The sequence below is a fragment of the Mauremys reevesii genome, linkage group 27, assembly GCF_016161935.1.
Source record: "Mauremys reevesii isolate NIE-2019 linkage group 27, ASM1616193v1, whole genome shotgun sequence".
In the NCBI taxonomy this organism is placed as follows: domain Eukaryota; kingdom Metazoa; phylum Chordata; order Testudines; family Geoemydidae; genus Mauremys; species Mauremys reevesii.
The window spans coordinates 7,594,114-7,621,103 of NC_052649.1; the positions used below are offsets into that span (position 1 = coordinate 7,594,114).

At 38.9% G+C, this 26,990-nt stretch overlaps 1 protein-coding gene and 1 long non-coding RNA gene across 3 annotated transcripts in view; one reads left to right on the forward strand and one right to left on the reverse strand.

Annotated features, from left to right (window-relative positions):
* LOC120392156 overlaps positions 1 to 15,754 on the forward strand; it is a 103,345-nt gene extending 87,591 nt beyond the window's left edge. For both annotated transcript variants that reach the window (XR_005591607.1, XR_005591608.1), the window contains exons 3-4: positions 14,456 to 14,515; positions 15,633 to 15,754. This is a non-coding gene — a long non-coding RNA (uncharacterized LOC120392156). The remainder of the gene's footprint in view (positions 1 to 14,455; positions 14,516 to 15,632) is intronic.
* KRT23 (keratin 23) lies at positions 220 to 15,882 on the reverse strand. The gene is made up of 8 exons (XM_039516694.1): positions 15,438 to 15,882; positions 11,539 to 11,621; positions 10,171 to 10,327; positions 7,014 to 7,175; positions 6,788 to 6,907; positions 3,657 to 3,877; positions 2,081 to 2,112; positions 220 to 663 (listed from the first exon to the last, which is right to left on the reverse strand). Exons 1-8 carry the CDS (start codon positions 15,852 to 15,854, stop codon positions 560 to 562), a joined length of 1,296 nt encoding a protein of 431 aa, XP_039372628.1. The 5' UTR covers positions 15,855 to 15,882; the 3' UTR covers positions 220 to 559.
* Between the last annotated feature and the right edge of the window lie 11,108 nt (positions 15,883 to 26,990).

Consider the following 26,990-nt stretch of genomic DNA (forward strand, 5'->3'; position numbering starts at 1 on the left):
TACCATCCAGCTTCACACTTGCCCAAGACACACAAGGTTTTCAGGCCTCTTGGATCTGCCGCCCTCTAGTTTTTTAATGTAAAAAAACTACAGCTACCAGCGAAAGTATTTGAATAGAGTTTATTACAGACAATGAGATTTATTGTAAAAGATAAAAGGTAATTGAGACTGACAGCAAAGGTGGAAAATTATTACATTCACATTAAGTTACAGTCAGTTTGGAAAACAATATGTCAGTTATAGAAGGAGGTCAGCAGACTCATGGCCCTGGTGAGAAATGTATACCACATTCAGTACCAACATTCCCGACTCATTTTCATTACCTAGCTTTTCTTCCATGTCTTGGTGGGAAAAGAATTTTTCTTTAAAAAAAGATAATGCCATCTTGCTCTTATATAACACTTTTCATCTGTGGCTCTCAAAGTGCTTTACAAAGAAGGCAAGTATTACTATGCTGATTTTCCACAGAGAGAAACTGAAGCACAGAGCATGAAAGAGGTTTGATCCAAGGCCACATATTAGGCCATTGGTAGAGCCAGGGCCTAGGATGTGCCTTGCTTCACATCTGCTGGTTGATTTCATTTATGGTGGAGGACACCACCTGCCCATTCACGCTGTCCTGCGTGATTGTTTTGATCTTTCCACTGGTCATTCCAGCGTGTTCTGAAGGGAAGTAAATAAGAGATTTATTAGGCAAGAGGAGTATTGAAAAGAAACCAAGCAGGGGAAAGTTTGCTTTTGTACATTGTTTATGGGCCAGATCCACGGATATGGTAAATTGTCATAGTTTTCTTGAAGTAATTGGAGCTATTCTGATTTATATCAGCTGAAAATTTAATGCTATATGTTCGTTGGCCCTGACCTGACGTAGCCATGAAGAGATTTTCTAGGGTAGTATAGTTCATAAATAGGTTTATGGCATGTCATGTGGATGGTGAAACGTTTCTGTCTTAGCTGCTAGTCAAAAGCTCTGTATGTTTCACCTTTGGCTTGACATGGCAACATTCTTATGCTGTATGTTTAAATTGGTATTGAAGCAGGGTACAAACTGATTTCTAGTCTCTGATGCTGGTTTCTGACCCTGCTAGGGCTAAACTGTCAGCTGTAGCTTCCAGTTTTTCACTGTCACTTTGTGGATGCAGCTATTTGCTCTTGCAAAAATTAGTATGCACCTTTTATGCAAAACAAACACAACCACTCAGCGCTTGCATATTGAGTTTTGGACACCAGTTCACAAAGGCAGATTTTTTCTATACGCAGAATGGAGTGATAATAGACACAACCTAAAGGTGAACTATCTGGATATCACATAAATAAAGATACTTGCCCACGTCTCTAGTCAAAATGTCTTAATGTGTCTAAAAGAAATATGTGAAAAAGACAAAATTTTGTCTATAGATATATGAGACAGCACTGACTTGCAGCCGGCACAAACAGCCCAAACTTACTGGCTCAACCAAAGGGGATGCTACTTTTTAGCTTGCCTTGTGGAGCTGCTGTTCCTGTTGAGGACCATGGGGGCCTGAGCTAGAGTCTTAGCTGTGGATGATGTATTTCAGTAACTGGTGAAGTCTGTACAAGAAATGGCTACAAGCTGGTGGACACAGCAGCACACGCTGAGGATATGTCTATGCTGCAACAAAAAGGTGTGATTGCAGCTCAGGTAGACATACCCATGCTATCTTTAATCTAGCTAGGACAGCTAAAAGGATCAGTGACGCTGCAGCAGGACTGGTTTAATTGCAAGCTCTTACAAGTGCACCCAATCCACTTGGGTATGTATTCATATTCCTAGCCCACATCTAGCTTCACTGTTATTTTTAGCTGGGCTAGTTAGATTAAAGATAGTACAGGTATGCCTACCTGAGCTGTAATCACACCTTCTATTGCAGTGTAGACAAACTGAGTGAAATTCACCCCTGCATGAGACATATGCACCAGTTAAACCATATCAAAATGTGGCTTAAGTGGGACTTAAGTTGTGCATAAGCTTTGCATAGACCCTCCACACAGGAATAAATTTCATCCAATGTGAATGTGATTAGTATTTACTCTAGAGAACAAAATAAGGAGTTTTTACCTTTAGTGCTTGATTCAAAGTTTTTTGTTATTCTGTAAAGATAAGAAAATGAAGGTAAAATAAATGAATATTCTCAGGTCAAGTATCCATTCATATATCCATCAGTGGTATTTCTAATGTGACCATCATGCCAATATCTAAAGGGCAAAAACAAAAACTGACAACATGTATTTTTTACCATGAGGGATTTTGCTCTTCATTACTCTTGGGTCCAGCCATTTCTACTCTGAATGCCCTCCTTTGTGTTTTACTGTTGTTGCTTTTGAGGAAAAGTGTATCTTTCATCATGTCCTATAAAAGGTTAGTGTTGGGCCCATTGTGGTTTCTGATCAGGAGTTCAGTATTTGGAGGAGAGTGCTCTCTGGGAGTTTCAGCAGCAGAGCTGTAAATTACAACTAACTACACCTCTACCCCGATATAATGAGACCCAATATAACATGGTAAAGCAGTGCTCGGGGGGGCGGGGGAGGCTGCGCACTTCAGCGGATCAAAGCAAGTTCAATATAACATGGTTTCACCTGTAACATGGTAAAAATTTTTGGCTCCCGAGGACAGCGTTATATCGAGGTAGAGGTGTACTAATAACCTTCCTCCATCTGGTTAGTTAATTCCCAGGTCTCATGTGTTAGAAGCAAGTTGTGAATTTTAATTGACAGAACAAAGAACTGTGAGCTAAGAGGTTTCCAAATGCAGAGATTCATAGAGTCAAAGAGTGGCTAGACTAGCTAATTCATTAGTGAGGGGCAAAACTTCAGAGATGCAGTATGGAGACAATTGTGAATTTGGATGATTATCCAAAGCCTATTCAAACATATCTCCATTCTTCTTTTTAGACTGCAAATTGGGCTGGAAATAAAAAAATAATTTTAGGAAAATTTCCATCTTTTCCTGAGTCCAAATGAATCACATACAGTGTAAGAACATAGTAACAATTTTGTTTTAGTTAAATTTGTTAAATTTATAAATGTATATTTATATTTAGTTTATATATATATCTATATATACATAGAGAGAGAGATGTAAACAAATTAACTCTAAATTATCACAGCCCCAAAGAATCTAGCCTAGGTGTTACATAGTACGCAGCACATTTCATTACAAGACTTTGAGATGCTTCAGTTAGTACAGGGTGAATTCTAGCTTTGTGTAATGCATTTCTCTTGTCTATGTCTTGGTTTCCTTACCTATAAAATAGCATTAATTAAATGTACTTTCCTTCCATGGGTATTGTGAATTTATTTTGTTATATATTTCTAAAGTTCTCTGAGAGCCTGGGATGGAAGTTTCTATACAAATACAAAATATCATAATAATTCAAGTATCCCAATTACTAGACACAAGAGCAATACATGCAGATATTTGTTAAATAAATGTAGTTAATCAAAATAATATTGATGCAAGTTTCACTGTGCAGTAAGTATCTGGTGGGTTTTATTATGGTCCACACACATAAAAATACCAATGTTTACTACCATCTTCATGGTGCCCACAAATACTGATTAAACATAAATAAATACATTACCTAAACATAAGCACTCCCCTCTCCTCTACCCAAATTAGGCTAGCTTTGTCTTACCCGTCAGCATTTCCCTCCAGGAGCTGACGATAAGTGGAAATCTCCTTTTCCAGGCGGGTTTTGATCCCAAGGAGGATCTTATACTGATTGTTCTGGCACTTCATGTCTTGGCGGAGTTGACTCAGCTCTTCCTCGCAGTTAGAGATGAATTGTTGTATATTCTGGAGCTGAAATGTATAGTGAGCCTGGGTCTTGGCCAAGGTACCTTCGAGGGCATATTTCTGAAAGAGCAGAAAATACCAAGACTAGTATTATTATTTATGAGGTGGCTACAGTGTATACTGTACAAAAATACCAGAAGGCGCGGTCCCTAACCGCAAGAGCTTCCAAATGTAAGGCTCTAGTCCTTCAAACATTTAAGTTACATGCATGATTACTCATGTAAGTAATCCCATTGAAATCAGTAGGATTACTCACATGAATAAAGTGTTGTATGTGCATAATTGCAGGAATGGAGCCTAAATCATCCCATCCCTGTTCTCTATGCTCAAAGGGTAACCGAGTCAGTCTTTAAGGAAATCTTGGAATGGCCTTTTGATCCCACCTGACTTGAACTCTGACAATCTCCATAATTATGCACAATCCTCACAAAAAGGTACAAAAATGCATTTTTGCATTGTTGACTAATATATGCTGGCTAGCATATCTATCTATCTATCTATCTATCTATCTATCTATCTATCTATCTATCTATCTATCTATCTATCTATCTATCTATCTATCTATCTATCTATCTATCTATCTATCTATCTATCTATCCCCTTCCACCCCCTCTATCTATCTATCTATCTATCTATCTATCTATCTATCTATCTATCTATCTATCTATCTATCTATCTATCTATCTATCTATCTATCTATCTATCTATCTATCCCCATACACACCTATCTATCTATCTATCTATCTATCTATCTATCTATCTATGCATTAAACAACAATAACATTAAGCACAAATATTGTAACAGTGATAAACCCTAAACTAGTCTAAGTATACCATAACTCTTGGCATTAGATTAGGTAGGCAGTTGGCACAAACAGAAAGGAAACTTGCAAAATCAAGGTACATTTGTTCTATGTCTTAGTACATGCTAGGGAAGTACCTTCATGGACCAGTACCTGGAATGCTAGTATGAAAAAAAAACAGATAAGGAAGGGACAGAACAAGAAGTTAGAGAACTGAGACAAACTGATGGATTGGATTTTAGTGATGTGTAAAGAGATATGTAACTTGTAAAATCATCATATAAATGATACCAGCTGAAAAGTATAACGTGGAGAGCACACCATCTATGTAAGATGAATGTAACATCACTACAAAGGATAGCTCTTTGGAGCCTGGTATCATAGAATCTTTTTCCTGTACATATTAATAAACCCAACTGACACTGGTTATTTGGTCTCTAGAGTATATTTCATAATAAATCAAAGTGTGGTCAAACAATTGATTATTCTATTTATCAACAGCAGTAATGTAATAATAATACTTAGCACTTTTCTGGCCTGATTCACCACTGTGGTGCTGCACTTTTACAACAATATAGCTCCTGTTTTAAACAGAATTACACTGGCATAAAACTGCATTCATACTGTGATCAGTCATGCCCTTCTCAGACATTAGCTGTCATAATCAATCTGAAATTGGTCTCCACAAGGACTAAGTAAATATAAATAAATCTCAAGTTAAATTTTAGAAATAGTTCCTCTTCCTGGATATAACTTTTTAATATGATCTTCAGAGGTCACATTTCTTTTTTCTTAATAACCTCTGCAAAAGTTATTAACATAACATTGACATATCCAGAAATTTTTTTTAGAAAGGTGAAATGTTAAGGTTATATTTGCAGCTCAATTATGATGATTCCTCTGTGACTCTTTTTGTTTTTACAGTGGTCTAAAATGAAAAGGGAACAATAGGTTGACACCAAATGTACATTTTATTATGTAATTAACTTTTTTCTAAATTGAAAGATTATATCTGGGGTGTTAGCAAATCACAAAGGATAATTTTTATTAGTTTTTAAAAGGGAGGCAAATATACATGTTATACAATGGTATATCAGAATTTTTCTAACCTTATATTACTGACTTTGGAAGTTACAGATTTCCACTCTCTGGAGTTGCAAAATACACTTTTATATTTTGTAAATGAGACATTTCTTTGATCATTTTGTCAGTTTTCCTCTTATTATACAGTGTTACTCCAAGCTCTCCATGTCATGGACACAGGAGCTTTAATCTCTGGGAAATCTGAGGATAGGGTGACCAGACGTCCCGATAAAATTGGGACTGTCCCGATATAGAGCAGTTTGCCCCGCATCCTGACCGAAGTACGGTCGGGACGCCTTTTGTCCCGATATTTTGTTTCGTGCACTGCAGCCAGTTTTTGTTTGGTTGTTTGTTTTTGATTAGGCGGCAGTGACAGGCAGGGGGAGCGTCTTTTCAATTGTTACACTCACCGGCACATCCATGTCTTCGGCAGCATTTCGGCGGCAGGTCCTTCACTCGCTGACGGTCTTTGGTGGCATTTCGGTGGTGGGTACTTCTTTCTCTGGCAGCAAGATTTATTACCCGCCACCAAAATGCCACCGAAGACCTGCATGTGGTGAGTGTGACAATTGAAAAGGCGTTCCCCCTGCAGCGATCCCGATATTTTGGAGTTGTCATCTGGTCACCCTATCGGAGGAATTCTTAAGATTTTCAGCCAATATTCTTCCTAGTGTGTGTGACTGTTGGTAGTAGGATTTCACATAGCATCTCATGATCTTCCAAACCTGACATTTGGACCACTAGGAAAACTCCTCAGCCTTCCCCCTCCCCCCACTGGAGCACCTTGCTGGCTGGTTTCCAGGTCATCTCACTCATTTGTTCCTGTTCCTCCATGTGCAGTCATAAGAAGGGAAGTATCTAATGAATTTTCTACATAGTGGCGGTATAACAGCCTTCTTTGCAAGTGTCCATCAGTTTAAATATAGACAAAAGGGGTCAAATTCTGCTTTCATTTATATATAACTCCACAGAAGTCAATGTAGCTGCATGGGTGTGAATGAGGGCAGAATTTGGATGAAGGTATGCGTTCCTGGAGAACTTGCTGGATAAAAAGTGACCTGCCATTGATTTCCCCAGACGATACCTTGCTAAATTGTGCCTGCAACTCAATCTCCAAGGCCTGAAGAGTCCGCCTCAGATTCTTGATTTCACTTTCATTGCTCTGTATTTCTTCTGGGCTGATATTTGCCGCTGGAGACACAGTCTGTGGAGCAAAAGTAATTGAAAAGTTGACTGATACTGGTCAATCTTTTATGCAAATAGGGCTCTGTGAAATCAGCAGAAGGAAGTTTTATGTGTTCCTTTGTTACCTGCTCTTTGTACCAGACCTCTAGGCCTTGGTGGTTCTTTTCAATAATGGCTTCATAATCCTTTCTTATCCCTGCTAAAATCTTGGCCAAATCTTCTTTCGGCACTGCATTCACTTGCACATTGACCTTGAAATCCTGTGATGAATGATGCGCCCCCATATCCTATTCATATTAGCAGAGAAGAGAAAATAAGTAGATACACCTTGTCCCCTTCGTTCCTATTTTCAGTAAGTAGCACTAAAAGATTAGTTTCATTATAGTGAATTAATTGTTATACACACAGTTAACAACTGCTTGTTACTCTCACACTAGTTTGATCTGGATAATCTTAAAACACACTGTGATTTAATTTAAAAAGAACAATCTATTTACATTATTTTTTTTAAAGATTATTACTTTACACTTCCTGCAGAAAGGCTCTCGCCTGCCTATGCTTTGTGGTCTCTTAACTTCTTAGTAAAAGCTTGTATTTTCATACCACTTCTCTGTTCAGCCAGGAAAGTGCACTGCCTGCACTGACTCTTCATTTATAATAAGGGAACACACTCGTCTCTGGGTTTTAGCATTTACTCATCTGACTGATTCCAGACCCAACATTTTGGAACACTATTTTATCATATGACAATGTGAGTAAATTATTGTGCAGAATCAGCTGCAACAAAGACAATCATGGAAGCTCCCAAACCATTAGGGAATTCTGACTGGCTGGAAAGGAAGTTGATTTTATTCCTATTGCAAAATTCCATAATGGAAGAGTTCACTTCCTAAAAAATGTACGTGATTTTTGTTTGTCTACAGCACAATATATATTTAATCTGCAAAATATACTACAAGCCATCAGGGCAGGTGTGGAGCCCTCTATGTAATAAGAATTCCGTGGGGTTTCTTTACAATGTAGATGCCAGATCCAATCAGTTTTGCCTCACTAGTCTCACACCCATACCAGTCAAAAGATTAAACTCTTATAAGGGCTGCCGCATTCCAACCTACATACCCCTCCCCCACTTTCTTGCTTTGTAGGCATATTTAACAAAGAGCCTAGGGCTGGAAGTGTGCCTCCATAGACAAGCTGTTCATTCTGATATCTTTATACGGATACTTTTGAGCTGTGGCTATCTCCACTCGGTTGCTGGACTTCTGTTCACCAGAGACTGGTGCAGATAATCTGCAAGCCCTATTGACTGCTCTTTTTAAAATTAATATTCTGTTGGTGAAAGATGTTCTACTGACGATCCTGGAGACTGAAGTCCTCTATATCCACAAAACAGGTACAGCATGGACAAGAGCAGTGCAAACTTCCCCCAGGTCACCCACTAACATGACTCCATGACATGACTTTAAACTGGAAAGACCACCTCTTGGGTGATGAAATAGTTTGTTCTCCACTTGAGATGGGCGATTTTCCATATAAATGCAATTGTTTTTATGGGTCTGCAAATTAGTCTGGCCACAATAAGAGCCAGTATATATCTTTATCTAAAATGTGACTAAAACCAGAGCTCAACACTTTTTTGGGAGGTTCAGTAAAGTTTGATTGAATATTGTGGGTAGGTAAATGTCTCGGTGTATCTGACGTGGCCAAAACCAGCAGCCTTCTTCTGCTCCTGATGACTTCAGTGCATGTAGGACTGGGTCAGAGAACTCAACAAAAAACGCAAAAAAACTTGTTTTCATATTATTTCTAGATGCAAGACACTTGAAAGAAGTATTGCTACATTTGGATGTTTATCTGAATGGAACTTGAAACCATCCAGATTCATTCAACTCTAATTGTAATTTCACCTTTCAGAGCATACATAGTATTTATGAAACTATAGCCAAGTTTACAGAAGACTATAAAAATTCTGTGTAATTACTAGAGGAGCAGCCAAATTAAAACATATAATTACTGTGTAAACAACATAATTATAGCACAAGTCAAACAGGTTTGGTAAAATTCTCTTCAATGTAGCATAATCTCATGTTTTAAATACCATTTCCAAAATGCCCCCAGGAAAAGCAACACTCCAAGATATGATACTACAGCATTTGAAAGGTAGAATGACTAGACATAGTAACGTCCTTCTTGGTTGTCCTGCTTCCAAAAATTGCTATAATATAGCTTATTAATTTGTCTGGGCACACAAGTGAGTCAGCCAATGGAAGTGTGATCTTTTACCATCTTCCCTTTGGATTTCTGTTCCACTTTTTAAAAGATGATGATCACTGAGCAGGATATTTGGTACCTAGGTACTACAATGGATAACAACTAAGAACAACAATACAGCAGTCAGCATGAAAATGTCATGTTGTCAAGCAGTGGCACAGTGCTGTGTGGAGGTAGCAACATATACAACACAACAACAAAGCGAGAATTCAGAGTAGTAAGGTTTAATTGTCAAGGCTTAAGTACATTAAGTACTGTCTATTTAGCTATGTTTAGAGCTTTGGAAAAGTAATTAGTTTTTACTTTGAAGGGATTTGTGCAAACATTTTCTTCAGTTTTGATCTGTCTATTCATTCTTGCCCAAGTCTCTTTCAAACTTTCATTCTGAACTTTGGGTTCAGATGAAACCAAAATCTCAAAGCAAACCTCATTTGCAGAACTGACATATCCAGAGTATGAGGGCAAATCTGGGGGCGAACACACCAGTAACAATCATTTCATACCTTAGGAAACACAATATATAATCTGAATAATTTCACCACATTGCTAGTATCTGCTTTGCTGACCATAAGCATGAATGGTGCTGTATCAGCTAATGATGATAATTATCTCAGTGGTTTTCATCTGCAGTCACTGCACAAATATTATCTAATTATTTCTCACACTATTCCTGTAAGATAGGCAAGTTTTGTTATCTTTGTTTTACTGGTGGGGTAAATGAGAGGCAAACAGGCAAAATAAACTTCCCAAGGACATGCAGTGAGTCATTGTCATATCTGGGATTAGAATTAAAGAGGTCCAATCCTAATCCACTAGATCATGTATAATGAAAACTGTGGGTTGGGCCCAACTCTCATTGAAGTCAATGGAAAGAGTCCCATTGACTTCAGTGGGAGCACAAGTGGGCCTTGAATTATCTGCCTCATGTATAGGATGTAGATATTACACAAACTGCTCCATTCATTAGCAAAACTGTATTAGGAAGGATTTTAGGGTCTAGATTTCTCCTACCTTCTCATGGTCTTTCTTCCTGAGGATCTGCTCTTCCTGGATGCCTTCAATCTCCATTTCCAGATCTGTCGTGACAATGGTCAGGTTGTCAAGTTCCTTACGCAGGTTCTCAACACCGATTTGCATTCCCTGCCTGAGAGACTGCTCCGCCTCATATCTTTACCAGGAAAAAGGAGGCAAAACATGCATGCTGAGAACAGGTGAATTCATGAGTTCTCTATGAATAGCATCAAAAAAAATCAAATGCTCAGGCAAATCACAAGAAAGTAGGCTCTTTTAAAAACATATTCTTTACTATTTCTTAGAAATCCTTTAAAATGAAATGTCACCAAACCACTCCCCTATACGATAAAGGGAAATGAACAAGACAGCATTTTCTTGTTTGTGACTAGCACAGCTCTAGAAATAGGGGTTTCAAAACTCAAAAAAAAATTGCTATTAGTGATTTTAAAACAGAATCTATAATGTAATGTCTCCTGCAGTTTGCCACAAAGTGATGGCCATACAAACCAGGTGAAATCACTGTGTGTAAAAATTGCTTAAAAACTAGCTAGTACTATCCTTTAAAACTCTTCAGGTCAGCCACATTTAGGAAGTTGACACCTCCTGGGCAAAAAAAGCCCAGACAAAAACAACACTTGAAACTGCAGTTCTGGAACAGCCTTTGATTCTCTGATGGCTCCCCAATCTCAAATATAAGAGAAACCAAAATCTCTTCCTAGCTATAATTTTTGTAGGGTCAACCAATGTTTCCTCCAACTAATTCACCAGACTCTCTTCAGAATGCAATAATCACACACAAATCCTATACAGAGCAACATTCCCTTCCATTTAAGAAGCTTCACAGTTCCAATTTTTAATGGTTCTGCTCAATGAAATATCTTGGTAACCAGTAATGAAGTGATTCAGTTACGGTGGCAGCCCCACTGTGGAGGCCAGCAAAAGGTAGTGAGGGAGAGAAGGCATGTAGGGATAAGGAAGAATGAACTGAAGGCCACAGGAGAGAGAATAATTTGGTTGAACCAGGGGAGAGGATGAGGTGCAGACCAGAGTTAATTTATATTCAGCCTTACCATCTATACATACTTTTTGTGATAAGAATAAAACACCTGCAGTAAAACTTGCTCTTCAGGCCCTGAGCTATGATTCATAAACAGAGTGACTCCTGATTGTTCAGCAGTCCTTCGTCATTTTAACATTAAATTCTCATTCTTCTCTCTATTACTTTTGCTATACATTCGTTTTATTGATCAGATGTCACCAAAGAACTTCACCAGAAACAAGTTTTATTATATTATCATGGACAAAGCCTGGATTTATTTCCTTTCACCCTTCTTACAAATATGAAGAAGCTAAGAAAGAACTTACTTGATACTCAAATCTTCAGATGCTATTTTAGCATTATCAATATGCAGAAGAATACTGGCATTGGTGATCCTGCCATCCTCAATCTGTAAACCACAGACAGAGAGTTAAGTTCCCACAGATATGCCATATAGTGGATGGCTTTCGCTATTCTGCCATTCCTATTGTTTGAAGTGTGAATGGATTTAGAGTAAAATTTTCAAATGCACCTTAGTGACTTGGGTCCAGATCCTCAAAGGTATTTAGATGTATGTAACTCCTTAGGAGCCTAAGCCTCACTCTCAAAAGTGACTTAGATGTTTAGGAACCTGAGTCTCACTAAATGTCATCTCTTGCCCATGTTAAGACTACCAGCAATGTGAAATTAGTTAGTGACAATTCCACTGGTGGCTTTTGTGATGTGGAAGCCTGCTCTAAAGGAACAGAAGTAAGTAAGAGCACTAGCTCATTTTACAGAAGATACTGGGCAAGCCATCAAAAGGTAATGGCTTTCAGTCTCCACCAACCTGGGGTAGGTTTGAACACTGATGTGAATGTGAAAGGCTCAGTATTCCATTCCAAATCCTTAAAAGCAATCCAGTTCCCTTCAAACCATTAATTTAATATGTAATTAACATGAACTAAGAACTGTGACATATCAAGTCTTTTACTAATTAACGGGGAGGAGGAGAAAAGAGGTAATCACAGGGAAATTTCTCCCTTCAGCCTTCGCTAAATGCTTAGATGACAATAAAAAGGTGAAATATTCCTGAAACAGAAATATCTTTATCCAGTGGTTTTTCAAATAAAACTTTCTGTACCTAGTTAGCAAGAAACCAGGAAAAATAAAACATGACAAAAATATCTTGAAGTGTTCCAAGTTGACTTTTTAATGGAAAAATCAAGGTGTCCTTGGAATGCATTAATCAATGAATAGTACAAAATATACAGTACTGTACATTCCTGGCCAATTACAGCACATTTCAGGTTTTGCCCTAAGGCATAATGAAGGCCACCTGAGAAGTACAATAATATCCTAAATGTTTGGCAGCCTGGGGTTTGTTATTGCTGGCAGGGAAAAGAAATAAAGGTAATAATTGACCCCATTTCCTGAGTATTATAGATTATACTGTGAAGAGCATAACTGAGAGTCAATCCGAAAGCTCCATTAGTGTTTTGAGTTCTGTAACCATTTTATAATATAGCAAATCAACAATCAAAATAATTTACATTGTAAGGGCCTTAGTGTAAAAGAGACTCTGTCCATGGCATCTAAAAAGCAAAGAAGTGAAGGACTTAATCTGAAATATACTAAGTAGGATTTACTGTCATTGCACTGTGGACTGCCGAAGAATGCCAGTTAGAATGCTAGCTGCTGCTGATTTTGGAATGCGAATATCTATCTGCTTAGAACTAGACCGAGCCTTTCCATTTGTTTTACAGTGACCATGAAACAGCTATAATTTAACAACTTTCCATCCCTAATGCCAACACTAAACCCTATTGTTTGAGGCTGTAAAGGTAGATTTAACAAAGTACTAGATAATATGCTGAAAGGCCTGTATCATTTGTACCATATGCACGGAGGTGGGAGCTGTTAGCTTAGGAAACTGCAAATTCCAGGTTTTATTGTAAGGAGGGATCTTGATTTTGAAGAGCATGCGTCCACAGCTAAAATAGCAGTGAAGTCCTCAACAGTGAGGCATGGTCAGGCAGTAAATATTTGCAAGCAGTAATGTAATACCATAACCATTTTACTTCTCTATGGATGTATGATGGATATTGATACAAGCTCTTTTTGGACATATTCCACATTCAATCAGAAAATATGGGCACTTTGACTAATACATGATTAATTCATTATGATTAATAAATATTTATTTCATTGTCATTCACAATGGTGGCAATTATGAGGTTAGCTGGAGTTCCTTCCAAAATAAATAAAAATTCTGGATTAAGCTGTCTGCGGTGCCCACTGTAAATAGCCATCTGCTATCCCACCTCCTCTATGAATGGTATATAAAATAATACATACTTGGTCTAAGAGGCTTGATGCTAGTAACTACTGGATAACCCACCTTAACTGTGAATGGTAGATACAAGAGTTATATTGGTGGTACAGTGCTTCCCTCACTTAGAGCTTTATCCTGATCAATCCTATGATTTGGGTCTTTTAATCTTTCTGAATCTCTCTTTCTTTTTTAAGAAAGGTTCTGGCAGGGTGAATTCTGTAGGTCTGGATTTTCCCCCTGAATCAGAACTTCTCTGGGCTCTCATACAAGATGTGAGAAAATCTGTTTAGCTGGAGACCAAGTATTTATCTCTGGTTTAGAGATTTTTTTTTCTTTTAAAATGAATTTCACTGCTGAACTGACAGGCCTGGAAACTGGTTTTATCCTCAGAACAGGCCAAGGCAGCAGTAGAACTAGCTTTCCTTATGTATTGCCTGGGGCCAGTGTCCCTCATCTTCTGCCTGAAGGGAACACCTTTAGCAGTGAGAAGGAATGTTTATTCAATCCCAGGCCTCCCTACCATAAGTCAGCAAAGGTGCCAGTTAATGCCAATGTCCAGGTATCTCTGGAAAAGAGTTCTCAAGGTCATAGGAAATCCCAAACAGCCCCATTCCAACAAAAAGTGCCATTTAAAAACTAAAAACATAGTGTTATTGAGTAGCTTTGCTTCTTGCCTTATATGGTCATGTAAAGTTAATTGTTCTGATTAGTCACAGGATGATTACTGAGTTAATTAGGCTTTATTATGTATGCAGATTAATATTATTCTTATATTTTTAGATACATGAGTTTGAAAGACATATTGTTGAATGCTAATATGATATAGTGGTAGGAACCATAAATTCACTTTTTAGTTACAGTGAAAACATGTATTTGTCAGTGCTGTTTTCATAATTAGAATGGACATTTCATTTTTTCTTTTTTATTAGGATATGATTATTATATGTCCCTCCTCCACCACCACAGGAATCAGTGAACGAAATACAAAGGTACCTCTAAGAATAGCCTGTGTGAATGTGTATTTCTGCTCATTCCATTACAAACGTGTTGTGAGCTCTTCTATGTTTCTGTTATTTCCTAAGGCATTGCAAAACCTATCCCCTTCAAAAGTGCTATATTTGGGAATGCTGGAGTGACATCATTTTGGCATGTGATTTCAGGAATGATTTCATTACTTGGCTATAGATATCTTTGGTATAGCCAAAGCCTGCTGCAAGGAGCTTCTAGATAGGAGGAGGAACAGTTGTAGGTAATGGTTTCTATATGGCATCTGCTGACTGACTCATATTTCTAGACTACACACAAGACTTTTATGGTTTTTTGGTATAAAACCTACAAGATTTGGATTATTTGGAAGATTTGTAGTATCTTTGTCAGTGCTCTTAAGGGACATGAATGACTTTTGCAGATTTTCTGAACTTTTAACCCCCCATTCTCCTAGTTTCCACAATAGGCCAGCGCTTCCCCTCGCTCCCATAGTCCTAGACAGTCCAATCTGCCGTTCTCCCCCTTTGAAATAAGGCAGTCTCTTCACTCTTCCTGCTCTACAATTTTTCTTTGTTTGATTTACCACACTGGGCATTCAATGAGAACGTTACGCAAGAAATCGCAGATCAGTCCACAACTTCAGGTAAAAAAAAAAAAAAAGAACATTTCACAGTATTTTAATTTCTATCTATCACAGACATCTACAGACTCTGACACCTCTCTTTCCTTCCACCCTTTCCTATCCCCCTCCCGCCTCCTTGAGTGCACAATGGACTTTTATGCACAGCTCTGGTAACCACTTTCATTAATGTTTCTAATATTTTATTTATGCTTCTGTAAAGTAGAGCTGTCAGCCTGAAGGAGTTCCCCGGTTTTACAGAGGGGGGATGCAGAATGGCGTAGCCAAATGCAGCTCTGACTTACCTGTCTTTGCATGTCAGTGATGTTTTGCTCATATTGGTTGAAGTCACGCTTCTTTTCATGAGACCTCTTCTTGTGCCACTCCGAGATACAGCTTTCCAGCTGAGCATTAGCTGCTTCCAGAGAACGTACCTTCTCCAGATAAGCAGCCAAACGGTCATTCAGGTTTTGCATGGTCTGTTTCTCATTCCCGCTCAGAAAGATGCTATCCCCATGGCTCTTGCCAAAGGCTCCCCAAGATACTCCCGCTCCAGAGGTCAGCCAGAGGGGCCTGGTGGAGGAAATGGAGACAGATGTGCCAATGGCCCCTCCACGTGCACTTGAAGGTCTGTAGGAGCTTCCTAGCAGAGCCAAATCACACCCTGCACTACCCCTGTGGGATCCAGAAGAGAACTGGAAGTGGCCTTGGCTGGAGTTCATGGTCACATCTATTAGGGATCTAACACAACGTTTGACTTACTAGCACCAACTGAGCAGTTTCTCAACCTTCCCTAAGCATTTTTATGCCTTTCTCTGTGGGAGTTCCCTTACGTGAATGACTGTAGCAACAGGATTGTGTCATCATTAAATATGTGTTTCCTCTTGGTCAATTCTGAACCATTTATGAGTCTGCACACACTGTTGTTATTTGGAACAACAGCAGCATACCATGTTCAATTATTTTTCTTCTTTTTTCCCCTTCTTATTATTATAACAGTAAGGTGTGGCTAGCCGCAGTAGGTGTGGAGCAGGATCAGCTCTGCCTCAGTCTAATCTCACAGTAAATATGTTGTGTTTTCCTGTCTATGGTGGGAAGAGCTTCTTGAATTACACAGAGTGCTAAAGGTCAGAACAGGGTTGGGTTTCCCCATGTGTCTTTTTAATAAACAGACTTTTTAAAATATATATAAATGTCAGTATTTTTATAACAAGCTTTAGAATTTTAGCTGCATGTTAAACAGCACTTCCTACGAAGCTGTTATGAATGCTTCAAAAGCGGGATAGACCCTCAAGTAGTATAAATGAATGAAGCTAGGCCAGTTAACATCAGCTGCAGACCTGGCCCTGGGTTACTAATTGCTTTGCTGCTACATTCCACTTGTTCTTTCATTCTGCACGGGACCAAAGGAGAAAGGCCTAATTTCCACTTAAATAGGAACTTCGTATAGCAGGTAGTTATGGGAAAATGTAAAAAGTTTGCAGTTTTGAGTTTGTGTAAAAGACACTGAAGAATGCTGAATGCTTTCTGATAAATTATGCTCTTTTAATATATCCAAACATTTCAAAGCCAATTTTTACAGTTATCACAAGTGTTTCCTAGGTATTTACTTTTTTTTAAAAAATCATATATCAGGTTCATTTGTTCCCAAATTACTCTAAATGTTCCCCTTTACTACACATTAGTTTTGATGTCTTGCACTGAGAAATATATAAAACAACCAACTATTAAACTTCAACCAGGACACATAACTGACCCATTTGTTGGTACATTTTAGATAATATATTAAACTGTATAGCCAGGCAGCAGAGAAATCCATCTTTTTAAAAGCTACCCAATGTTACTCCAGACCTGGGACCATATGGTGGCTGCTCTGATGTATGATTTATTTTAGCTGAAACATAACCTTTATCTTGTCTTCAGAATGGGGTATGAACAATATCCTGGCAATTTCTGCTGCTGTTATTTCAGCATTTATGAATAAGGAGGCATCATGCTCTGGTAGTCTCAACAAAACATGGGAAGACAGAAACTCTTGTCTTCTATTTTAAGCTCTGCCACTGGCTTACTGCCTGATATTGGGCAAATCACAGTCCTTCTTTGTGCGTCAGCTTCTGCATCTAGTAATTTGAGAATGTAGTTTGTATTGTTTGTACACTGCTTTATGTGTATGTGTATGTATGGGGAAATTCTGTTGCCTGTATTACACATGAGGTCAGACTAGATGATCACAGTGGTCCCTTCTGGCCTTGGACTCTCTGAATGCATGAGACCAGCTCCTCTTTGGGCAGCTTCTCTTGAATATTAATGCCTAAGAAAATAATTGGCACTGGGCTGTGTTTTAACAGATTCCCATGTACTTTTGCTTTTATTCTGGCATTATCCCATACATCACAGCTATCACAGAAGTTTATTTTTTTCCTTAAAACTGCAGACAAACTCATTGTGGATGAAACCAAAACAACAACAACACTGGTGAAGATTTTCAGAAGAGACTAGTGGTTTTGAGTGCCTCAGTTTTTGAGTGCCCTATTTTAAGGGGTCTGTTTTTCAGATTGTGGACGCTCAGCACTTTCTGAATGTCAAGCCCCTCTGAGGTGTCACAAGTTGAGTACTCAAAATTTGACTTGCCCCAAATCACAATTTACTTTTGAAACCTTGGCCAATTGCTTTCTGAATGATCTTATGGTGAGTTCTTTTACAACAAGCTGTTCAAGTTTTGCCTTAATGAAAAGAAACCATTATCATGCATCACATTCCTCTGACATACCAAAGCATTTGCTCATCTGAATGTATGCATCTGTTCTAAGAAGAGTGTCTATTATATAACTAAGTGTTTTATCAACTAGCTTTTCTGTCTTTTCACAGGTGTATTGATACTAGAGAGAATAATGTTGTGTGGCCATAAAAATATATATAGTTGAGATCTACCTTCAAATTACTTCCTAAAGCCTTCCCCTTTATTATCTCTATGTTAATAATCACCCTCATTGTAGAACTATGAGTGAGAGAGGATTTAAATACAATACCCCTACTTGTCACATGGGCACTCTTCACTTAATTACATCCCTGCCTATCAGCACCTAGAACTGCCTCTCTTCTACTTCATTCTCAACTTTGCACTTCACACATTATCCTTAAGAAACTATTATTACATCATTATTTTGGATGTAATCATCAATTTATCTCCATTAATCTATCATGTCTTTACTGTTTAGACTTGCTCAGGAGGATTAAAATTTCATTTCGGTTTACCTAAATGTAACTTGCTTGGCAATTTCTAATCTATCCTAAAGGAAAACAAGCCTCACTTCTCATTAGATCCTTAATAGGCTTGTAAAAAATTAATGTGTTCTTGTTGAAAGGCTAGAATCACTTAAAGATTTTTCATTTGCCCTTATGAGACTCCTTTCTTGCCGTCGTTACAAGTTTAAGTATGTTTCTTTCCTCTTTCTCTCCATGTCTCTGTACATAATTTTACTTACAGAGCTTCACTGCTCTGCTTATGCTTTTGTCAGCTTCCTCTTCTCCAGAGGGTCACAAACTGCAACTGGTTGATCACATAGTTCTGGTCCTCTTTATTTTCAGCTGCTAAATCTCATTAAAATAAGCTGTTAGACATTAAAAAAATCTGAAAACTCCTCCTCTACCACCATCTATTAAATAATCATATGGATTGTCAATGATTACGTAGATGGTGAAAGAACTCATCTGTGCCTAAGCCATGTGTTGTAAATGCAAATTGCTCCTTTGGCGCTGTGATAGCCTAGCTGGGATTCCATGGGCTTTGGACACATATCTTACTTGGTATCTCCCTCACATAGTCTTCCCATTCACCTCTGAGAAAAGACAGGATGAGCTGGTTTAATCTGTCCAAATATATTTATTTATGGTTGCTTTTTTGTTCTTTATTTTAGTAGAGTGCAGTAGAAGACACATACTGTGCTCCTAGCCTTAAAGTCAGAGATTAATACAAAGAAAGATAAAGGTACTTATAACAGAGTGCAGAGGCCCTACTTGATTTCAAGAAAGCAAGAAATTAACTCTTAGCATATCTTTGACTTTTGTTCTGATTTCTGAGCCCTCTGTGATATTTTATTACCATTTCTGACCCTCCCAAACACCTCCCTATTATTCTTTATTCCTTGGGTGTTAAGCTAAGACATTGTGATGGGGTGCTGTACTCAGCACTGGATGGCACTGCCCTGTGGCGGTTCTGGGGATTAGCTCTGCGAGGCTGACACTCCTGCCTGCAGTTGCCCTCTGTCTCTCTCTCTCCCAGTCTGCAGTTCCTTTCTTGCTCCAGGAGCTGCTGCTGCCTCATCATGGCTCGGCCTTTCAGCCAGATTGCTGCGTGGTTTCCACTTCCAGGGGTAGTCTTTCAAAGTCTCTTTCCATAAGTGGCATCAGGCGTTCCTCATATCATCTGTCCTGATTATGTCACTCTCGCCCTGACTCCATCAGTCTTCATATCCACAGCCCGTAGCAATACCACTCTGCAGTGATTGGTAGGGGAACCCAGGCCCACCTTGTACTTTAGATTCCAGTTCAGGGCCCTGTAGTGAACAGTTAAGGTCTGCATCTACACCACCTTACTGCTCTCACCTCTGAACTTCTTCGTACTGTGCTTCTCCCTTACCACAGGGAGAGGAACTGCAGGCTTCCTCGCTGCTACTTCCCCACATTATTTCCAGCCTCCTAGCTTTATAAAAGTTCTGGCTATTCCCTCACCTTCTGATTAGCTTCATCCAGCCTAAATCTCTCCTGTTTGTATCCTAACTGGAGGATTCTCTGCAGCTTGAGGTCTTTAAACCACAATTTGAGGACTTCCGTAATTCAGACATAGGTTAGGGGTTTGTTACAGGAGTGGGTGGGTGAGGTTCTGTGGACTGCATTGTGCAGGAGGTCAGACTAGATGATCATAATGGTCCCTTCTGACCTTAAAGTCTATGAGTCTATGATTGGACCCACTTGGCCTAATGCAGCTCTTGCAGGGCCAGTGTGGGGAGTACACCCCATCACAAGGCTCTTTGAAAATGTACTCCTCATTCTCCATGGACCTGGTGCTTATTGCAAGTTAGGCTAAACAAATGTAATAACACAGAAGCAAGAGAGTCGATGGAAAAGGCTGGCTGTCCTAGGTACTCTGGTAATTCTTCTCACCAAATATTAGCTGTTAAATAGTGTATTCAGTCTGTGGTTCAAATAGCTCAGCTCCTTCACTTTGTTATATCAACAAGTGAAATGATGATTGATTTAAAATGTTGATTGATCTAATCGAACCCTCCCATGGACAATCAACATTACATGCAGAGTCTTAGGGTATGTCTACTGAAAAAGGGAGTGAACAGTGAGATGACAATGTTTTCAGATAATATTAAATTAGTCATGATAGGTAACTCCAAAACTGACTGTAAAGAGTTACAAATGGATCACACAAAACTGGGTGACTGGGCAACAAAATGGCAGATGAAATTCAGTGTTGATAAGTGCAAAGTAATGCACATTGGAAAAAATAATCCCAACTATACATACCAAATGATGGGGTCTAAATTAGCTGTTATTACTAAAGAATGAAATCTTGGAGTCATTGTGGATAGTTCTCTGAAAACATCTGGTCAGTCAAGAAAGCTAACAGAATTTTACAAACCCTGAGGAAAGGGACAGATAATAAGACAGAAAATATTATAATGCCATTATATAAATCCATGCTGTGCCCACACCTTGAACACCACATGCAGCTCTGGTCTCCCCATTTCAAAAAAAGATATATTACAATTGGAAAAGGTACAGAGAAGGGCAACAAAAATGATTGGGGTAAAGAACAGTTTTCATATGCAAAGAGATTAAAAAGATTGGGACTGTTCAGATTAGAAAAGAGACAACTAAGGGGGGATCTGATAGAGGTCTACAAAATCATGAACGGTATGGAAAAAGTGAATAGGGAAGTGTTATTTACCCCTTCACATAACAGAAGAACCAAGGATTACCCAATGAAATTAATAGGCAACAGGTTTAAAACAAACATATGGAAGTACTTCTTCACATGCACAGTCAAACTGCGGAATTTGTTGCCAAGGGTTATTGTGAAAACCAAAAGCATAACTAGGTTAAAAAAAGAATTAGATAAGTTCATGCAGGATTAGTCCATCAATGACTGTTAGCCAAGATGGTCAGGGATGCAACCCCATGCTCCGGGTTTCCCTGAATCGCTGACTGCCAGAAGCTGGAACTGGACCACAGGGGATGGATCACTTGATAATTGGCCTATTCTGTTCATGCTTTCTGAAGTATCTGGCACTGGCCACTGTTAGAAGACAGGATACTGGTCTAGCTGGACCATTGGTTTGACCCAATACTTTTCTTAAGAGCCTTGGTGTGGGACCTTGTCAAAGGCTTTCTGAAAGTCCAGGTAGATTATATCAACTGGCACTCTTTTGTCCACATGCTTGTTGGCATCCTCAGAGAATTTTAATAGATTGGTGAGATATGATTTCCTAAATAAACATAAATCCCTCCACCAAACACCATCATCTCATCCATGCATTGAGATCCTGCAGTTCTCCTTGTCTAAGCGGCTCTGCATATGGAACTGGAAGCATTTCAGCGAGTGGTAGCATGTAGGTCCTAAACTTTAATCTCTGACCTAGCAACCTAAATTTAGCCTCAAGGACCTCTCTCCTACCTTTCCCTATGTCATTGTTATCTACACCTACCCTGACCACCGGCTCCTTTCTAGCACTATACATAAGTCTGTCTAGATGTCTTGAGAGATCTGCAACTTTTGCACCCGGTAGGCAATTCACCATGCAGTTCTCCTGGTCATCACAAACTCAACTATGTCTTTTTCTAATAATCAAATCTTCTGTTACTGTTATTTGTTTCTTCCTGCTAATGAGGGTTCCCTCCCACAGAGAGGAATCCTCAGTGTGAGTGGATACTATGACATCGTCTGGAAGGAAGGTCTCAAATATGGGATTGTTTCCCTCCTCTCCAACTTGATGTTCTTGGTTGTGAATCAAATGGATACTATGTATATGTCAGATTATTAATAAATATATTAAAAACACAGGTAACACGAGCATCTTAATAGAATGGCCAAATCCTGCATTTGGATGTTCAAATAAGCACTTAATACCTACATTATTTTTATGCATTAATTCAAGTATCTGAATGCAAGATTTAGATTGTTTATTAAAGAAAGGAACATAGATTTGAAAACGGAACTTTTTCTATGAGGAGTATTAGCTGCTGGTTTGCTTTGATATGGACCCTATACAGAAAAATTCATCTGGACATTTGGATCATGAGGTTACTGGGACTGGGACTAAAGAGCTGAGGATGAATAGGAGAGGGTAAAAAGCCACCCAATTAATTCTGATAGCCTGCAGAAAAGATAGGTGGGGTAAGGGTTACCATTATGCGGGAAATATTAAATAATGTAGATAATATAATTCTCATTTTCATACAGTAAAGCAGTTGTGGACATTAATCAAAACCAACAAAACTCTTCAACAGATGTCTGGAAAGCCCTTTATTAGTGCAATTGCTGTAGCATGCCAGGTATGACAAAGCAGTTGAAGAAGAAATGTGCACATTTGTACCGTACATATTGTCCCAAGTGGAGTATGTTCATTCTGGTGGAATGAAGCCCTCATAATATATGCTTTGTGTTGCTTTTATATTGGGCCAGTTCTTGATTAAGAGACCGGCTCTGCAATTTGGAATGAGCTGTGTGTTTTTTGGCACTAGGTCCCAGGAACAGACACAGAGGAGTCTGGTTTGGGGCACTTTTCACTTACTGCCTCCTCCTCTTGCAGCTTTCTTCTGCCCTTTTCTGTCCCCTCTCCTCCTATGATATTCCTTCCCCATTCCCGTGTTAATACTAACTATTGACCCAACTGACTGTATACTAAGTGAACAAACACTGCCTCTCAACTCTCTGCCAGTCGCTTCAAATTCATATGCATTACATTCACCATTTTAAAATAACGCGGTTGAACTGAAAAGACTGGTAGAGAGGGAGGAATTGGCACATCTGTGCACCTAATCAGCATTAAGTTAAGAGCAGAAGAGGCAAGAAGAGAAGATAGGAAGAAGAAATTCACTTGGGGAATAGAGAGAAATGAGCATCCCCCATGAAGCAACCTACCTCCCAGCCACTGCCCCCCACGCATTATTTTCCCATCAGCTGTAAAATGCCCCCAAGTACTATACCTAGAACAAGTTTCCCTCAAAAAGCATCCTTACTTCCAAGAGTGATGTCCAGTTTTTAGTGTTCAAAATCTGGTCACCCATGATTTTTTATGACGACCTGAACATTTACAGGTTCCCAGAGGATGACAAGAGATGGGACCATTCTTTCTAGAAATAGTCCAGCATTTCTTTCTCTAAGCGAGTGCAGGTCTGTGTATCTGCATGTGATTGCTCATATTCAGAGCTGCTACTCTCAATCAGAATGATGGGGTTGTCATTCCTTTCTACTGTCTTGCACAGGTGCTATCTTGAGAGAGCAACTCAATCTGTCTTCTGACTTAGGGATTTGAAAACTGGTTCATCAAAAATTGTTTTACCCATTGTACCACTTGGGGTCCCTTTATCCACATTGGTATTATATTAATTGTAACAATCTTACATGTCCAATGTTTGTCTCAACATAAACAAACAAAAACATCTTTACAGACTAAAGTGAAATAACTGTCTTCAAGGGAGTTTGGTTTACATTAAAAAGTATTGAGAGCACCACCTACTGGTGAAAAATGTAGAACTGAAATGATTCTAAGTTGCTGTTTCAAAATGCAGGGAATCGTGTGGGAAGACACTATATTTGTCCTGGATAAGGAAGTTTTCTATTCATTTGAATTCTTTACAGTTGAAATGTTTGTAAATATGTTATTTTATATATGAGACAAGGTGGGTGAGGAAATATCTTTACTGGACCAACTTCAGTTGCTGAAAGAATCAAGCTTTTCTTCAGGAGCTCTTCTTCAGAAGTAAAAAGAACAGGAGTACTTGTGACTAACAAATTTATTTGAGCATAAGCTTTCGTGGGCTACAGCCCACTTCATCGGATGCATAGACTGGAACATACAGCAAGAAGATATTTATACATACAGAGAACATGAAAAGGTGGAAGTACCCATACCAACTGTAAGAGGCCAATCAATTGAGATGAGCTATCATCAGCAGGAGAAAAATTTTTTTTGAAGTGTTAATTGTCTGTAATACAATTACACCCTTTTACAACTGGGCTAAAGATAGCTTTTTATATTTTTATTCTGTTTGTTGAAGTTTCCAGTAATATCACTAGCAGTAGGTATTGCTGTCACCTTTACCCATTCTTGATGAGGCATCCTTACCAAAGAAACAAATACAGGAACATTATATAATACACTCTCATCCAGATTTCGCCGAGTTGCACAGGATTTAAACTCCCCTTTGTAGAGGTTTCTCAGAGCTAGCAAAGAGCTTTGAATTTTCTTTTTAAAATTCTTCCCAGGTCATATTCCCATTCAGAGTATATCTTCCTTCTTTTGTGTGTATACATCATTGCATGTGTCTAAGCCATGTTGGGCACATAACATTTTAAATTGCTGAGGGCAATTTATCCACTTTTATAAAGAACTTCAGCATACTCAAACAAAGAACACTATTATCTAGTAAATACAAAATTATTGTTCTCTTTCTGAATTAAACTATTCTGACAGCAGATGGCACTAACAGCTAAGGTTTGTTTTCTGTTGTTTCCTGCACAAAATTAGTGATTGGTTAAAGTGAAGAGAGCTTAGAATTGCTAGCCAGAAATTAAAGCTATTTAGCTTAATCTAATCAAATGGGGATATGATAAGGGAAAACATGATTTCTTGGTATCCAGTATAACTTGTCATTGATAACACTCATATCAAGTCTGCTCAATTTTCAAGTCCAAATGGGACTTCTGAGACTGACAGTTTTGTGTGTTAAGTCTAGTGTATGAAAGTTAAACTGCAGCCTTTCTGCTTCATACTCACTGTGGAGTCAGAACATGGCTAGCAGTGCCGCTGATGGTTCACGAGAATATACTCCATCTTACTCCATGATAGCAATACTGATCTTTATACTGACACCAATGACTGCAGTTCTCTTCATCCAGCAGGTTGAATCTCACGATCTGACATCCAAGAGGACCATTTACTCACAATTTTGGTTCTCTGTGCCAGATCAAAGTTCAGATAGCTCTTGCTCTCCATTGCTCAACAGACACAGGAGCTCCGGTAGCTGGTTGCTAGAATGAGTTACTGTTTCTGCCAAGGTACTTTGCAGAGCAGCGTTCTGAGATGAGAAAGGAACATGAATGTAAGGAATATTATTATTCACGCAGGACAAGTCCCAAGCAACCAATATTGCCTGTGCTTTTTCTGAAGTTTACAGACAGATGTAGTCAGTTTTGTTCACTTCTAAATGTCTGGTTTTATAGATTAGAAAATTCCAGATGACCTGTGATATACTTTGCTTCTAGCTACTTTTTGTGCAGTTGGCCTGCCCTGCTGCACTTAATTGGGAGGCCCTCCCTCTCAAAACGTGGCTTATTTTGAGAATGGGATAAACATCTACTAAGGACGAGGCTGAGACAGGTGAACTATCCTTACTTGTGTCCAGTGTCTGATTTAAAATCCATGCCATCAGAGATGAATGGCAAGTCCCTTATTCCCCTTGTGCTACAAAGCAACTTGTCAGTTAAAGGCTGGTTGCCATTTCAGTGTAAGTGTGTAAGTGTGTAAGAGTGCCATTTCAGTGTAAGATCCTCAGATCTATAGATAAATATACAGCCACCAGTTATTTAGATCTTCTGCTGGAATACTGTGTCAGACATACCTGTTAATTCATTTTCAGAAATGTCAAAGGTATTGTGAGTGCTCTGAGTATTACACACCATGCTGAGATGAGCCTGCAGGTTGATCTTTAGAGCAGAAACAGCATATCCTAGCTAAGTGGTTTTGATCTGGCTGCACTGCATCTGTTGTCCACTGTGATCACCTCTGTGTTCAGTTCCTCCAGCTGAAATACAAATAAGACAAAAGGAAACAGTCAGACAATGGTGGCTCCACTTTACATGACAGTTGGGCATCCTGTGGGTTTGGAATTTTGTGGTGACTTGTCTGCCACAAAATACTCACCTGGGTGCAAGTACCAGTTCTAAACTCAACACCAGTTCTTCTCAGCTAAGTGTTGTACTGATATCTTATCTCCCCCTCGTTCAGATTGCATGAGGGGGTTGCATCCACTTCCATTCTGATTCTGTCACTGACCGACAGCAAAGTGGATTAGCTTCCAGTAGAGCTGGAAAAGTAAGAGAGTGAGTGTGATAAAGGGATCCATTCATCTGACTGCTCACCATATGCCTCTTAGAAAGGCAGTCAAGGCCCACAGAAATCAGAAATTATCCTTACATTCAGCTCTATTCAGTTCATTATGAATAAAAACAAATAGCCAATATCTCATCTGTTTAGAGCATTCCACAAAATCCATTTTCCGGTGCTTAAACTGAATGAGGCAACCATCTTTATCTCCCACCGGGAATTCATATATTTCATGGCCAGATGGGACCATTATGATCAGTTTGTCTGCCCTGCATAGCACAGGCCATAGAATTTGAATTCATCTAAAAAAAACCCCAGATCTGTAAAAGATATGTTTCAGAGATCCTTAAAAATGCAAGGAAACCCAGAGGAGTGCTTCTATAGAGGCTCCATTCTCCAGGGAGACCAATCAACTAATGATTCTGAAAGAGCAAACACATTGCTTTGAGTAGCTTTACTCTGATTTGGTAAATTTCATCTAGGGATGTCAAAATTCTCCACAAAGTGCTTGAATTTGGG